This window comes from Panthera leo, chromosome B1, assembly GCF_018350215.1.
Source record: "Panthera leo isolate Ple1 chromosome B1, P.leo_Ple1_pat1.1, whole genome shotgun sequence".
NCBI classification, from domain to species: Eukaryota; Metazoa; Chordata; class Mammalia; order Carnivora; family Felidae; genus Panthera; species Panthera leo.
Window position 1 is genome coordinate 188655158 of NC_056682.1, and position 13740 is coordinate 188668897.

Genomic DNA, 13740 nt, shown 5'->3' on the forward strand with positions numbered 1-13740 from the left:
GGATCACTTAGGATGGAGAAAACGTGATCAAGAGGAGAAGGTACAGGAAGGAAGCTTGGGAGAGAAGGTAAGGTGAAGACTCAAAAGAAATGGGTGAGAAATAAGATACAGCAAATCTAAAGCCAAAGCCGGTGGACCCCTCTCCAAACCAACTGAGAAGAGTTTGCCACCTTCTGTAAAGTATCATAAAAAAGGCATCTAAGAACCTGAATACAAAGTGCTTTCAAGCCTCAGTTTTCATCAGGGCATATAGATAAATCCTTGGTCTCTGTGCTCAGGAGCACACTGGCTAATCCAAATGTGCTTGAAATGCTTAGGTCCAGTTTAGCCTGGTCAAGTGGAGGTTAGTTTCAAGAGGCTTCCAAAATTAAGCCCTTAAGACAATGATTAGAACAATGAGAGGAAAACAGAACTTCTCTCTCCTAAGAAGGTACTAGGTAACAGATTTTAGTGCAAACATCGGGCTTCTTGTTCAAGTCTAAGTTAGCTCAGCCAAGAAAACTCAAATTCTCAGGGTAGCTCCAAGGGCCCCAGGATCTGTCTGTGCATGCAGGCCATTGGCAACTCTCTGAGGTGTGACACAAGTAATATTAGTGTGAATGTCAAAGCTATGTAGCACCTACACTTCCCAACCATTTTAGAATGGGTACTTGTTGAATATATTTGCTATCCTTTATTAATGTGAAATATCAAAGAATTCAAACTAGTCACTAAGGGGTCCAAGGCTGCATATATGTAATAGAACAATTATGATACAACATGTTCAAATTCCTACTGGAAACTTAGTATATTACACTATATGACATCAGATGCTTCACTGGTGTGAAAAAAAAAAACCCAAAACAAACAAATATGGAAAAGGCAGGTTCAAAGGCACTCAAACAAATCTGGGATGTCAAAATAGAATGCTTGTATTTTATCTAGCATTTTCCCATCAGGAAAAGTACTTATTGAAATGCAAAGTTTGAGTATTCCATAAAGCTTACATTTCAAGGCTACCCTGACAAGTCTCTGGGAAAGTGAATCATACAGATGTGCTCTCATCTTTTCATGTTTAGAGATGTTAACCTCAGTCATCTACCCAGTTATCTTATCCTCTGATATTCTTAACTATGTATTGAATCATATGGAAATACATAGTTAATGAAAAATGCCCATCAAAATGAAAATGGTAACTTTGAACAGAGTCACAGAATCTACTTCCCCATCTTTCCTTGTAAATCGAATGTGTAACATTCTCTTTTCTCCATCAACTTTAAAACTAAGTGGTTTATTAAGGAAACGAGATAGCAACTATTTCACTTCTTATTCATAGCCACAAAAATCCATCAAAACAGATATATTGACATAACAGGGTTAGCCGAAACTTGACGTTGCCTTTATAGCAAATTGGTTTGTGCAGGGAAGTTTATCAGTTCAGACAGAGTTATGAAATTTATCACCTTAAGATACGAAACATCAGGAAAAAGGCGATAATCATGAGATTATCCAATGTGCTCAATATCTTCCTGATTCTGTTTTATTTTGAAGGACAGGAGTTACTAGAGGAAAACACTCACTAGTGAAGAAACACCTAGGGACACAAGTAATCTCAAATGCTTAATTGTGTTTTGACTGTGAAAAAGTGGCCTCTTTTCCATATGTATTGGTGGGTTGGTTTGCATAGGAGAGGTGCTTTACGTGAAAATGCTTTACAGTTGTGGGAATAAAAGCTTCAGAATGGTAACTTTTGCTGGGTAGCATGACTGTATGTAGATGTCTGTGGTTTGAACTTGCTGCATCTTTTATTTGGTTGATCCAAACCATTTTGTCTGTTATTCACATTACATCTAATTTTCAAAACACCTACCGGTTATGGAATAATACAATGCTTACTATATGCATACGACACAGGGCCACTGATGCTTTCAAACAGGTACACTACTGATGGCACAGCATTTTCACTTCTCCTTACCTGTGTACTCAGGTGGGCAAAGGCACGTGTAGTTGTTAATTCCATCGACGCATGTAGAGTTATTTTCACAATCGTTATCTTCACAGTCATCAACATTGACTTCACAATTTTCTCCTTCAAATCCATCAGCACAAATACACCTGAACACCAGGGGAGAAAAGACCAAAAAAAAAAAAAAAAAAAAAACAAACAAAAACGAAAATAAAACAACAAAAAAGCACGTCCTTGGTGCATTTAGAACTATATAGTCTAAATACTGAAAAAAGCTAAACATCCTCATCCATTACAGACATTTTAACTGTTAAGAAATTAAACTTTAAAGTACTTTTAAAAGACATGTAGTAGGCATGAGTTTAAAGTAGTATCCCCCAAATCAGAAACAATTTGAAAAAAGAGAAGCTTTGCCGGCTGCAAGATGGCAAATAGCCCCATAGTCCTATAAGTCAATATATCCAATGTATTTGCAGGTCTAAAACACAAGCAAGGTTTACAGCCCTAGATACATTGATCTCAAGTTGTGCTCTAATAAAATGATTCATGCTTCTCTGCTCATTAATGAGGAGCAACTGGGTCTGACATTAAATTTTTTTTAATGTTTATTTAGTTTTGAGAGAGAGAGAGGGGGAGAGAGCATGAGCAGGGGAGGGACAGAGAAACAGCTAGCACAGAACCTGAAGCAGGCTCCAGACTCTGAGCTGTCAGCAACGAGCGCAATGCGGGGCTCAAACCTATGAACCATGAGATCATGACCTGAGCCGAAGTCAGATACTTAACACACTAAGCCACCCAGAAGCCCCGGTTCTGACTTTAAAAATTACACCACTTTCTGGCGCCTGGGTGGCTTAGTTGGTTAAATGTCCCACTCAGCTCAGGTCATGAGCCTGAGGTCCATGAATTAGAGCCCCATGTAGGGCTCTGTGCTGACAGCTCAGAGCCTAGAGGCTGCTTTGAATTTTGTGTCTCCCTCTCTCTCTGCCCCTGCACCGCTCATGCTCTCTCTCTTTCTCTCTCTCAAAGGTAAATAGACATTAAATAAAATAAAGAAAAAAAATTACAACACTTTATATCCTAGCAGTAATGTCTTCCATATCTCAAAGCAAAAAAAAAAAAAAAAAAAAAAAAAAAAAATCTGAAAATAAAATTACATCTTCCTTGTCATTATAAAATGTAAATGTTCTCTTTAAGTCTCAACAAATACAGTATTTTTCAATGACATAAAATATTGTACATTTATTTTCAATAGGTATCAGGATAATCTTTGAGTAAAGTCTTACTGAAAAAAGAGACCATTTCATAAGAGAATGCAGAAATGAAGAATACTTACTGTAAAAAGTGATATTTCTAACAAGCTATGTAGTAGATTAACATTCTTATGTGAAATTATTACTGTCATTATAAGAACTCTATTTCATAATTCATGAAGTACATCTGAAGTAATTGTACTGTATGATTAAATAACTCCAGATTAAAAATGTTCACAGCATGTTTGTCTACTCATTTTGTGGCCTGGAAATGAATCATTAATTTTCTGTTCCAGTGGGACCTACGTCTTATCATTACACACTGTCTGTGAAAGCAATACACAAAACAGATGAATATGCATCTTGAAGTAGGAGACTATTGGCTATTAATTAGCATAATAGAGCTACTACTCTGTCTTGACCTAATCTGACTATATGAATCATAACGCATGCATGTGCATATGTTTAAAAATTCTTGATTTTATAGCATCCCGAGTTGGGAATACTGTAACGTTTGTTTTTCATATTACAATATCTCTGAGAAGGACGAATGCATATTGTTCTGGTGAACACATTTCTGGCATTCTTTTAGGAATAACACCCTTTGATTTGAAAAGGAAAATGAATGTTTGCTTAGTTATTCTTGTTCCAATGCTTCAGACAGAATATTAGAGTCCAGTGACCTACCAGAATCCATCTTTTTCTCCTTCCTTTAACTGGCAAGTTCCTCCATGTTTACATGGGTTACTGATGCATGCATGAATAGGAACATCACAGTCCTGCCCCTGGAGAAGGAATGGCCAAGTAAAGTCAAGTGTAAACAAAGCAGATCTCAGTACATAGAGAAAACACAATAGAATGACGAGGACCCACCGAAGAAAGCTATGTTTTCAGATGATGTCTCCCTTAAAAGTTTCTACTTACCTTGAAACCATACGGACATGTGCAGCGATAAAAGTCAACTGGGTCATTGTTACAGGTGCCATCATTTTTACACGGATTTGATAAGCAGGGATTACATTTAGCTAGAATATTGACATCCACGGGACCTGAAAATTAATTTAAAAACATAAGAAACTGATACCTTGTTATTTTTAGTTCACTTATTTACATGCCTTAATATAACAGTAGATTTTGTACAAAAAATATTGGTCACATATCTATATGTATTTCTCTTCCGTGAATAAAACAGAAATCTGCATCATCATATAATGTTCAAGAATGCAACAGGAGACCATCTCATTGAGAGCTGTGGTGAGATCGTCCAACTTCAGAGTGGGACTATGGGTTGTGATCTTAGGTGGTAAGGATCTGATGTTAGTGATGCAAGTGTCACGGGGTCGATCCCCTCAGAGGTTAACTAGTCTATGTGGATGCATTCCATGACCATTGCCTGCACTTAACTTCAGTCAGTTCTCATGGAAATGCATACCATCAATCCCAAAGAGGACTGTGTGTGTGTGTATGAGTGTGTGTGTCTGTATGTTGGGGGATATGTGTGAAGGTTTAATGAATACATATAAATACATCAGTGCAATTAAAAACACAATAGGGGCGCCTGGGTGGCTCAGTTGGTTAAGCATCGGACTCTTGATTTTGCCTCGGGTCATGATTTCATGATTCTCTCTCTCTCTCCCTCTCTCTCTGCCCCTTCTTTACTCTCGCTCTCAAAATAAATAAATAAAATAAACTTTAAAAAATACAAAAGTATGCACCTGCCCTGATAGCATTAGTTCAGTAGTGTTATTTTCACACAGGAGAGAGAAAACAGTGCCACCTTTATGCATATGGAAATAAACCAAAAATATAATTTCCATTATCTCTTCCCTCATATCCTCTTGGTTCAGTATGCTATCACATTAGCACAGGCATGTGGTGGGTGAGATGTCTGTATCTTCCTCTCCAAGAAGAAAACACCATTGAAATCATCTTCTCTTGCAATCTCACTTTTTGGGAAACACATTTTAAAAATCTCCTGTTCCGTGAAAGGTTTAGATTAAATGCAGATTCACGTGCAACCATTTTTCTTTGGTTGCACATATTCATTCCATAAATGGCTAACAACGTGGAAACTGTACTGTCTTCAATAAAATTATGATCCACTGATGCTACGTTTTGCCATATTTTTGAGCGCTCAAAAACGCTTTTGGCAACGGAGGAGGACAATAGAAGAGTGACCTATTCATACATGTAAAATGCAAATATTTTATAATATAATAATGAATCATGTTTCTGTCATCGCCATCTCTCTGTATTTCTTTATCCTCGCTGGGACAAGCAGCAATGATTCCAGCTGCACATTTCATCACACGTTATTTCCAGCAAAGTCATCTGAGTGGGCTGTACAGCATGCCCCTCTTCCCACCATCACTGATCTAACCTTCTAAGGTACCTCCAGCTGAAAATTCTATGGTTTCTGCTCACATAAACTATCTTTTGTCAGACTTTTTCTGCAGATCACAGTTTATGTTTGTGATTTGTTGGTCTACTGACAGAAACATAAAGAAAACGTGAATTATCATAGTCGGCTTAAAAACTCTTCAGGGGTGCCTGGATGGCTTAGTCAGTTAAGCGTCTGACTCTTGATTTTGGCTCAGGTCATGATCTCAAGGTTCGTGTGTTCCAGCCCCTGTCGGGCCCTGTGTTGACAGTGTGGAGTCTGCTTGGGATTCTCTCTCTCTCCCTCTCTCTCTGTCCCTCCCCAGCTCGTGCATGTTCTCTCTCTCTCTCTCTCTCTCTCTGTCTCAAAATAAATAAGTAAACTTAAAAAAAAAAACCACCTCTTCATATCTATGTATTGCCTTATCCTGGAAAATACCGGTACATACTCATAAAATGGTGTAGGAGCAAAATCCTAAAGAGGATAGTATTCTGTATTGGTCAGTGTTTCTATTAACAAAAACCCTGAAAAAATTCTACAAAGAGATTCCTGTTTCTTTTCTGACCATCAGAGAATGGACAACAGTTCTGGGGATGACTTTATTAATGGAGGGGGGTGGTATTTACTCCTAGCGACTCCTCTGACACTAGGGAGGCCTTGCCAGCAATCTCTTTGCTTTCTCTTCATAACCAGAGTAACTAATGCAGTCTTTATAGCAAATCACAGCTGGGAAATTGCTGGGATGAATATCGAAGTGATGCTCTGAGACATTTAATTTCTCACCCCCGTTCCAACTTGTTTATCAAATAAATTTAGCTCTTCAGCACAATGGAGGAATCAAAGGTGGCAGTTAGTTAAGGCAATACGTTAAATTAAGATAATAACCACCCCCCCCAACCCCCCCCCCCCCCAGCCCCAAACAGCCTTGTGTTGGCTAACTGTATCAGGTTTGGAATCAGCAATAGAAAAGGAAGTAGTGGGTCCCTTAGCTAGGTTAGAAGAAAGAAGAATCTAACTTGGAAAAAAAGGCATAGGGGGAAATAGTAAGAATGTGCACCAGCAAAACAGAGCATCAGCAAATACGAGGACTGTAAACGCTCATCTGGCCACTTCCCAAGACCTTGAGGAAAACTGTCTCTTGGTCTATTTAATGCTTCCAACCTTGTAAGCCTGCGGTTTGAATAGAGGAGTTCAGGGTTGGCAGTCTCTGTGTTTATTCTGTGGAATGTGACATTTTTCAAAAATCATGTTTGAGTATTTAGATGAGAAGCCAGAGGTTGTTTCAAAAAAAATTAAATACATTTTGAAGAATGTAATAGAGTATGCAGAGAACCACATTGCCAAACTGGAGTCATCCCTGTCCGGTTTAGCACAGAGCCAAGATGCATTTAATAAATAGCCAGTGAACTATACCAAATCTATTAATCAATAAGGACCAATTTCTCCACTTTTTTTTTTTCCAGGACCAAATGTAGTTTCCTCTCCTGCTCAACTATTTTCATTACCTGGAATTTCTTATGGGTATACCAAATGGGATCATTGCCCCCTTGCATATATTCAGTTTAGCTAAAACTAAAGGAATCGAAATGACATTTCTCATGTGCACAGGTTGCTCTTGATGTATTTTTTAAACATGTAAACTGTTTTGGTGGCATCATAATTAGGATTATAGCTCTAAAATACTGGGTTCTAACTCCTTCTGGTCAGTAAAGTTGACGACTACAGCTACCACTCTATCTGCTTCTGTTTTTTCAAACCCCTCTTTTTAAAAAAGTTTGTTTTAATGTTTTTATTTACTTTTGAGAGAGAGAGAGAGAGTGCACAAATGGGGGAGGGGCAGAGAGAGAGGGGGACCGAGGATCTGAAATGGGCCGATGTGGGCCTTGAACTCACAAACCGTGAGATCATGACCTGAGCCGAAGTCTGGACACTTAACTGTCTGAGCCAGCCAGGTGCCCCTCAAACCCCTCTTTAAAAGTCAATTCTTCAAAGATAATTTCTTATTCCTAGTTCCTGAGTTTGGTGAAGGGTAATTCAAAAGACTGTGAGTTGTATCTATTCCAAATAGTTTCTTAAAATTTTTTAAATGTTTATTTACTTTCATTTTATTATTTTGTTCTTTTAAATTTGTTTAATGTTTATTTATTTTTGAGAGACAGAGAGACAGAGAGAGCATGAGTGGGTGAGGAATAGAGAGAGGAGACACAGAACCCAAAGCAGGCTCCAGGCCCTGAGCTGTCAGCACAGAGGCTGATGTGGGGCTCAAACTCACAAACCATGAGATCATGACTGAGCCGAAGTCAGAGGCTTAACTGACTGAGCCACCCAGGCTTCCCTCCAAATAATTTAATAATATCTTAAAAATGATATAATTTTCTTATTTATTTTGTCTTTATTACTTATTTTATTTTCTTATTTAGATTATGATTCCACCCAACTAAGCATCCTTTCTATAATGTGATTTTTAAATCCACCTGGTTTATCTAAATCTGCTCATTTCTATATTCTAAGTCTTCAGAATTATATCTCTTATATCTAGCTCTCTTCTCTCATTTGTCTCCCCGTCATATTTTGCCCCTCTGCTAAGCCTTTTATTTTCTCTTTGCCTTCAATCTGTGAATCATTTTCCACCCAGGATACTTTCTCTGAGATCCCTCCTGCAAAGCTCTTATTCAAGGGGAATGACATCTTTAATCTGTTTCTATAACAAGGAGATGATATCAGAGCTAAAAAGAGATGCTAATTAAAGTCACAATAAAATTGTAGAAGAGCATAACTCTTTGGGAACAAACAAATACATGTAGAATTTTGCACACTTGATTATTCCCAGATGAAAGACGATGTCCCGGGATTGGATTTAGACAAGTCTCTTATCATAATGCAAGTAATCTTGGACAGAGAAATCTCAAGCCCATCAAGCTAAGTTATTAATCTAGATTTGTTAGTAAGTGTGTGGAGTTAGGGTAATGGCAGTCATCTCAATGGGTTGCATTAAATGAGATGGTAATGAGTTTTGAGTACAAAACATAGTGAGAGCAAGCACATAAGCCACAGGAAGTTCTGACAGTCTTCCCTAGACCTCCAAAGAGAGTTGGTAGGTAGCTGAAAGGAACACGAGTGGTTCACTTAGAAGGAGAATAGAAGTCTTCGTCTGCTTGTTTACTCCAACTTTAGCATAGACAAGGGAGAACTAGAGCCTGCTATTTATTCATTCATTATAGGTTCACTGACTGCCTTCTGCCGATGCCAGGGGCTGCTGAAATTTGGGCCAAGTGTAGGGACTATTATTATCAAAACCATGGGGAAAAGACAGGGGGAGCTGAGAGATAATTATCCATTGGGTAACAATACCCAGAGCTAATGATTTTATGTGTTTAAGTAGACTGCAACTGCGATTTGTAAATTTGACACAAGCGCTGGAAACATCATTAATATTAAGAAGCAGAGTTTTTTATCTTGCATTGCTGCTTGGCAAGGAACTGCAGCTTGCTTGCTGATATCTTCACCAATCTTCAATCTTTCCACCTGCCCAAAGTTAACTGGTCTAAAGAATTTTAAATTATTGCCAACACATTAGTCCTCTTAAGATGTGTGCCACACAAAGCATAAGAGACTCTTAAAAACTGAGAACAAACTGAGGGTTGATGGGGGGTGGGAGGGAGGGGAGGGTGGGTGATGGGTATTGAGGAGGGCACCTTTTGGGATGAGCACTGGGTGTTGTATGGAAACCAATTTGACAATAAATTTCATATATTGAAAAAATAAATAAATAAATAAATAAATTAATTAATTAATTTAAAAAAAATGTGCGCCACAGAAGAGGAAAAAAAAAAAAACAACCCACAACAACTAGCTTCAAGAAAACAGAGTTTCCTAACGTCACCAAAATGAAAGACGTCAGTCTAGGATAACTAGGTTGATTTAAGAGTTAGCCTTGGCTTAAGAGAGTCCTCTAGCATCAGCTATATGGATTGGAAGTGCATTTAGCTTAATAATTCAAAGGGAAATTGAGCCAAAAGTTTGGTTAACAATTTGTCTTTGCCAGTCACTTTAATCTTTAACAGACAAACTGCTGGACCTCAAATCCATTAAAGCTTTCAGGCAGACTTGCTTACTTGACTGAAATCACTACGTATGCACCTGACACCAATATTGCCACCCACTGAGAATTGCACCTCACTTTGATTTATTACTAAAAGCTCCAGATACAAATTTCTAACTATATCTCAGAATCTGCCTTCATTCTGGCATCTCTTGGAAATGTAAGTCAAGTAAGAGAAGCCTCTAGCACTGCCCTTATATAAAGTCAAAGGTACGTCACAGACAACTCAGGAAAAATGTAGGAGATATTTGATGTTTGGCATAATTAACTAAAAGGAGGTTTTATTTCAAACCCCAAAACTCTGAGCCCTACTTGCTATTGCACTGCTGCATCTCTTAAGCATTATTTTTAATAACATTCCATCATTAGGTCATTCACTTATCGAATATTTATTGAGGATCTAATTTGTGCCAGGCAGTAAGCTAAGTTTTGGGAGTTCAAAGGTAAGTGAAATGCTGAAGCTTCTGGAAAATCTTACAGTTAAGTAGCAGACACATGGGTATCTCAACTATAGAATGCAGTTATAAGGGGATGTGGGAAATGAAAATGCATGTTTTGGAATATGTGTTTTAAGTTTCTGCAAGTCTATAAGGGGAGGAATCACTAGGTGAGTGGGAATATGAATCTGAAGTTCCTAAGAAAAATCATGGCTGATATTTGAAGCTGTGGGATTGAAATCAATTATTTAAATAGGGGTAGGGAGGGAACCTCATGTATGTCAACACTAAAGAATATAAGAAAAAGATGTCAGCAAAGGAATGAAGAGGCAAAGAGAATATACAATAAGAAATGACTACCAATTTCTAAGATGAAAGATAAAGATGATTAAAAAAAGAAGCCATTGAAATTGGCAAGATGGAAATTGCTGGAATCTCTTCATTTTCACTATAGTGTTGGGGATAGTCAACAGATGATAGGGGGTTAAAACCTTTTAATTTTGAGTTCCATAAATGATTTAATAAAAACACAAAAGCTGCATATTATACCTCTGGGATTACTAGGCTTAGCCATTTGGTACATACACGTGTGAACTCAGGCAAATAAATGATCTTCTTGAGCCACAATTAAATGGAAAAGAATGATAATTATTTCATGGAACTTGATCATATCAGATTGAATATGGACATACAATATTTAAGAACAGAATATGAATCGTTGGTTCTCATCACCTATTAAATAAATGTCGGTTACAAGTTTCCCAGTGTTTTAAGTTTTCAAAGGGTAATTAAAAATCATCCTTGCTTTTTTTTTTTTTTTTAAAGTTATTTGCCAAAAGCAAATACCTATGTACAAACCTGAAAATATTTTCTTTGGCCAGTGTGCAAATCATAATCCCCCAAAAGCTAAGATTATTTCAAAGCTATAACTATGTGCTGGTGGTATTAAATTCGAAAATGTAAAAAATATTTGACCCAGTTCTAAATATTACTTCAAAACTGATTTAGTGAATTTTTCCTTACTTCTAGTTTGGGTTATTTATTTATTTATTTACTAACGGTTATTTATTACTGAGAGACAGAGAGACACAGAGCGGATCAAGGGAGGGGCAGAGAGAGAGGGAGACACAGAATCCAAAGCAGGCTCCAGGCTCCGAGCTGTCAGCACAGAGCCCGATGTGGGGCTTGAACCCACGAACCACGAGATCATGACCTGAGCTGAAGTTGGACGCCTACCGACCGATGCACCCCTATGATTGATTTTGATATATGTTATTAGCATCTTGAATATATACTTTTATTGCCAAACCTCCATATTGTTTTGAAATTATAGATTTAAATGTACCTATCAGTAGAATATAAACTGTATAAAGACAAGGGTTTTTCTCTGTCCTGTTTATGACATGACTATATTCTTAATACCTTGGAACTGTGCCTGGTGCATAAAAGGAACTCATATAATGCATGGTGAATGAAAAAAGGAATATATCATTCATTTCCATTAGACTGTTCACTCTTTGGCACATTTAAGTGTCTGATAAATGTCTGTCAAATTAAAAGTGAACAATTTAGCTGTCTGTATAGCTAAGTATTTCTGAACCAAGAACAAGAAACAGAATATTAGAAATTCACAATATCCTGCATTCCACAGGGAGAGAATTTCCACTTTACCGCAGACTTTTGGATCATTCTAATGTCACTGATATTTAAAAGATGAAGACTAGACATCTGGGTTTTAAAGAAAAGTCATGACCATCTGCTTCCCACTCAAGAATGTTCTAATCTGGGTATTAATTAAATATTCTCTGATAATCTATTTCATCCAGTTTATTTATTTCCCTTGTACCTGAAACTATGAGATAATACCATAAAGAAAATATTCTAAAAAATGTAGTATAAAATTTGTATTAACTGAATTTATTACTTAAAATAATAGCCTAGCCTATCCTAGCAGAGAAAACATTTTAAAATATATTTAAATATAGCTATATAAACATGTCTTCAATTAAAGGATATTCATTTTCCTGTTGTAATTTTAAATTACTATTTACAAATCTAGGGGGGACTGGGTGGCTCAGTCAGTTAAGCGACTGACTTCGGCTCAGTCATGGGCCTCATGTGAGGTCATGATCTCACAGTTTGTGAGTTCGAGCCCCGCATTGGGCTCTATGCTGATGGCTCAGAGCCTGGAGCCTGCTTCGGACTCTGTGTCTCCTTTTGTCTCTGCCCCTCCCCTACTCACACTCTGTCTCTCTCTCTAAGAAAATAATAACGATAATAAAAAAAGAAGTTACTTATTTACAAATCTTAATATTAGGAGCATGTATTTTCATGATTTTCATGAATGAAATAAAACATATTAAACTGATATAACTATGGGAAAAGGGAAAATATTAAAAACTCAAATTACAAAATATTTAAAGAGGTGTCATTTCATTGCTTTCGAGCTCACAAGGCATGTTAGCTCCAAAACTCAGTACTCCGTAGATTTCTTAGAGTGGATCATTTTAATGAATAGATTCGAATACTTTGTCTTTTACCAATCCACTTATTATGAATAAATATTTCTAGCAGAGCGCATGAAAGTGGTTCAAAACTTTCATTTTCTAAGTATGTTTCAACAGCAGAATGGCAATCTTATTTATATGGATCATTTGTTTTGAGAATATTTTTATTGAAAATTATAAAGTAAACTTCAGTGGCAAGCACTAGAGTCAGTGATCAAAAATTATGGCTCCTCGGGGCATCGGTTAAGTGTCCGACTTCGGCTCAGGTCACGATCTCACGGTTTGTGGGGTGGAGCCCCACGTCAGGCTCTGTGCTGACAGTTCAGAGCCTGGAACCTGCTTCGGATTCTGTGTCTCCCTCCCTCTCTCTTCCCCTCTCCCCCTTTGTGCTCCCTCTCTCTCAAAAACAAATAAACATTAAAAAAATACTTTATAGCAAAAATTCTGGTTCCTTCTTTTAGCAGCTGAGTGATTTTGAACAAATTGTTTAATCTCTCTAAATTATAATATCTTCATCTCTTAAATGGGGAAAGAACAGTACTTAGTTTAGTAAGGATATAAAGGTTATAAGAGATAGAAATCTATGTAAAATCCTCAGCATGGTGCAAGCCACTCAATATGAGCTGTTGTTATTTATTATTGGTAGTCGTCGTGCAGAGATGCATTCTGCGCTGCCATAAATCTTCAACTTGCAGACAACGAAACCACAATATTTTGACAAATGCCAAGAAATGCTGGCAAAGGGCATTCTGAGTTGCAAAGTTTGCTATCACTCCAAAAGTGTATTAAGTTATAGAGAAACCAAGTTAATCTTCAAGTCTGCTAAATGCAATTACATTATATTTGTGGAGTTCTGAATGTCTACACTCTTGTCCCCTGCCCTACAACCATGTTGTCTGTCACCCAGCTTCGGGCATGCCTTCAAATACATGCAGTTGACTTGAGAACTTAGTGAATACTAAACTGAACCACAGTTCCAGCATTTTCTATAACACAGCTCTGCTCCTGTAGCACCTTCCTCACACTTGCCAGCTGGTCCAAACAACTGGCTTCCATCTACCTGCACTCAACTTCTCACAGCCACTCTCTTCTGATGCAATGTCTTCCTCTGAGCTTTTG

At 37.5% G+C, this 13740-nt stretch overlaps 1 protein-coding gene across 5 annotated transcripts in view; it reads right to left on the bottom strand.

Moving 5' to 3' along the window:
• SLIT2 (slit guidance ligand 2) overlaps positions 1 to 13740 on the bottom strand; it is a 376497-nt gene that overhangs the window by 48852 nt on the left and 313905 nt on the right. For all 5 annotated transcript variants that reach the window (XM_042936808.1, XM_042936807.1, XM_042936805.1 and 2 more), the window contains 3 exons: positions 4120 to 4244; positions 3883 to 3980; positions 1955 to 2094 (listed from right to left, as the gene is read on the bottom strand). In XM_042936808.1, the coding sequence (XP_042792742.1) occupies positions 1955 to 2094; positions 3883 to 3980; positions 4120 to 4244 (363 nt within the window). The remainder of the gene's footprint in view (positions 1 to 1954; positions 2095 to 3882; positions 3981 to 4119; positions 4245 to 13740) is intronic.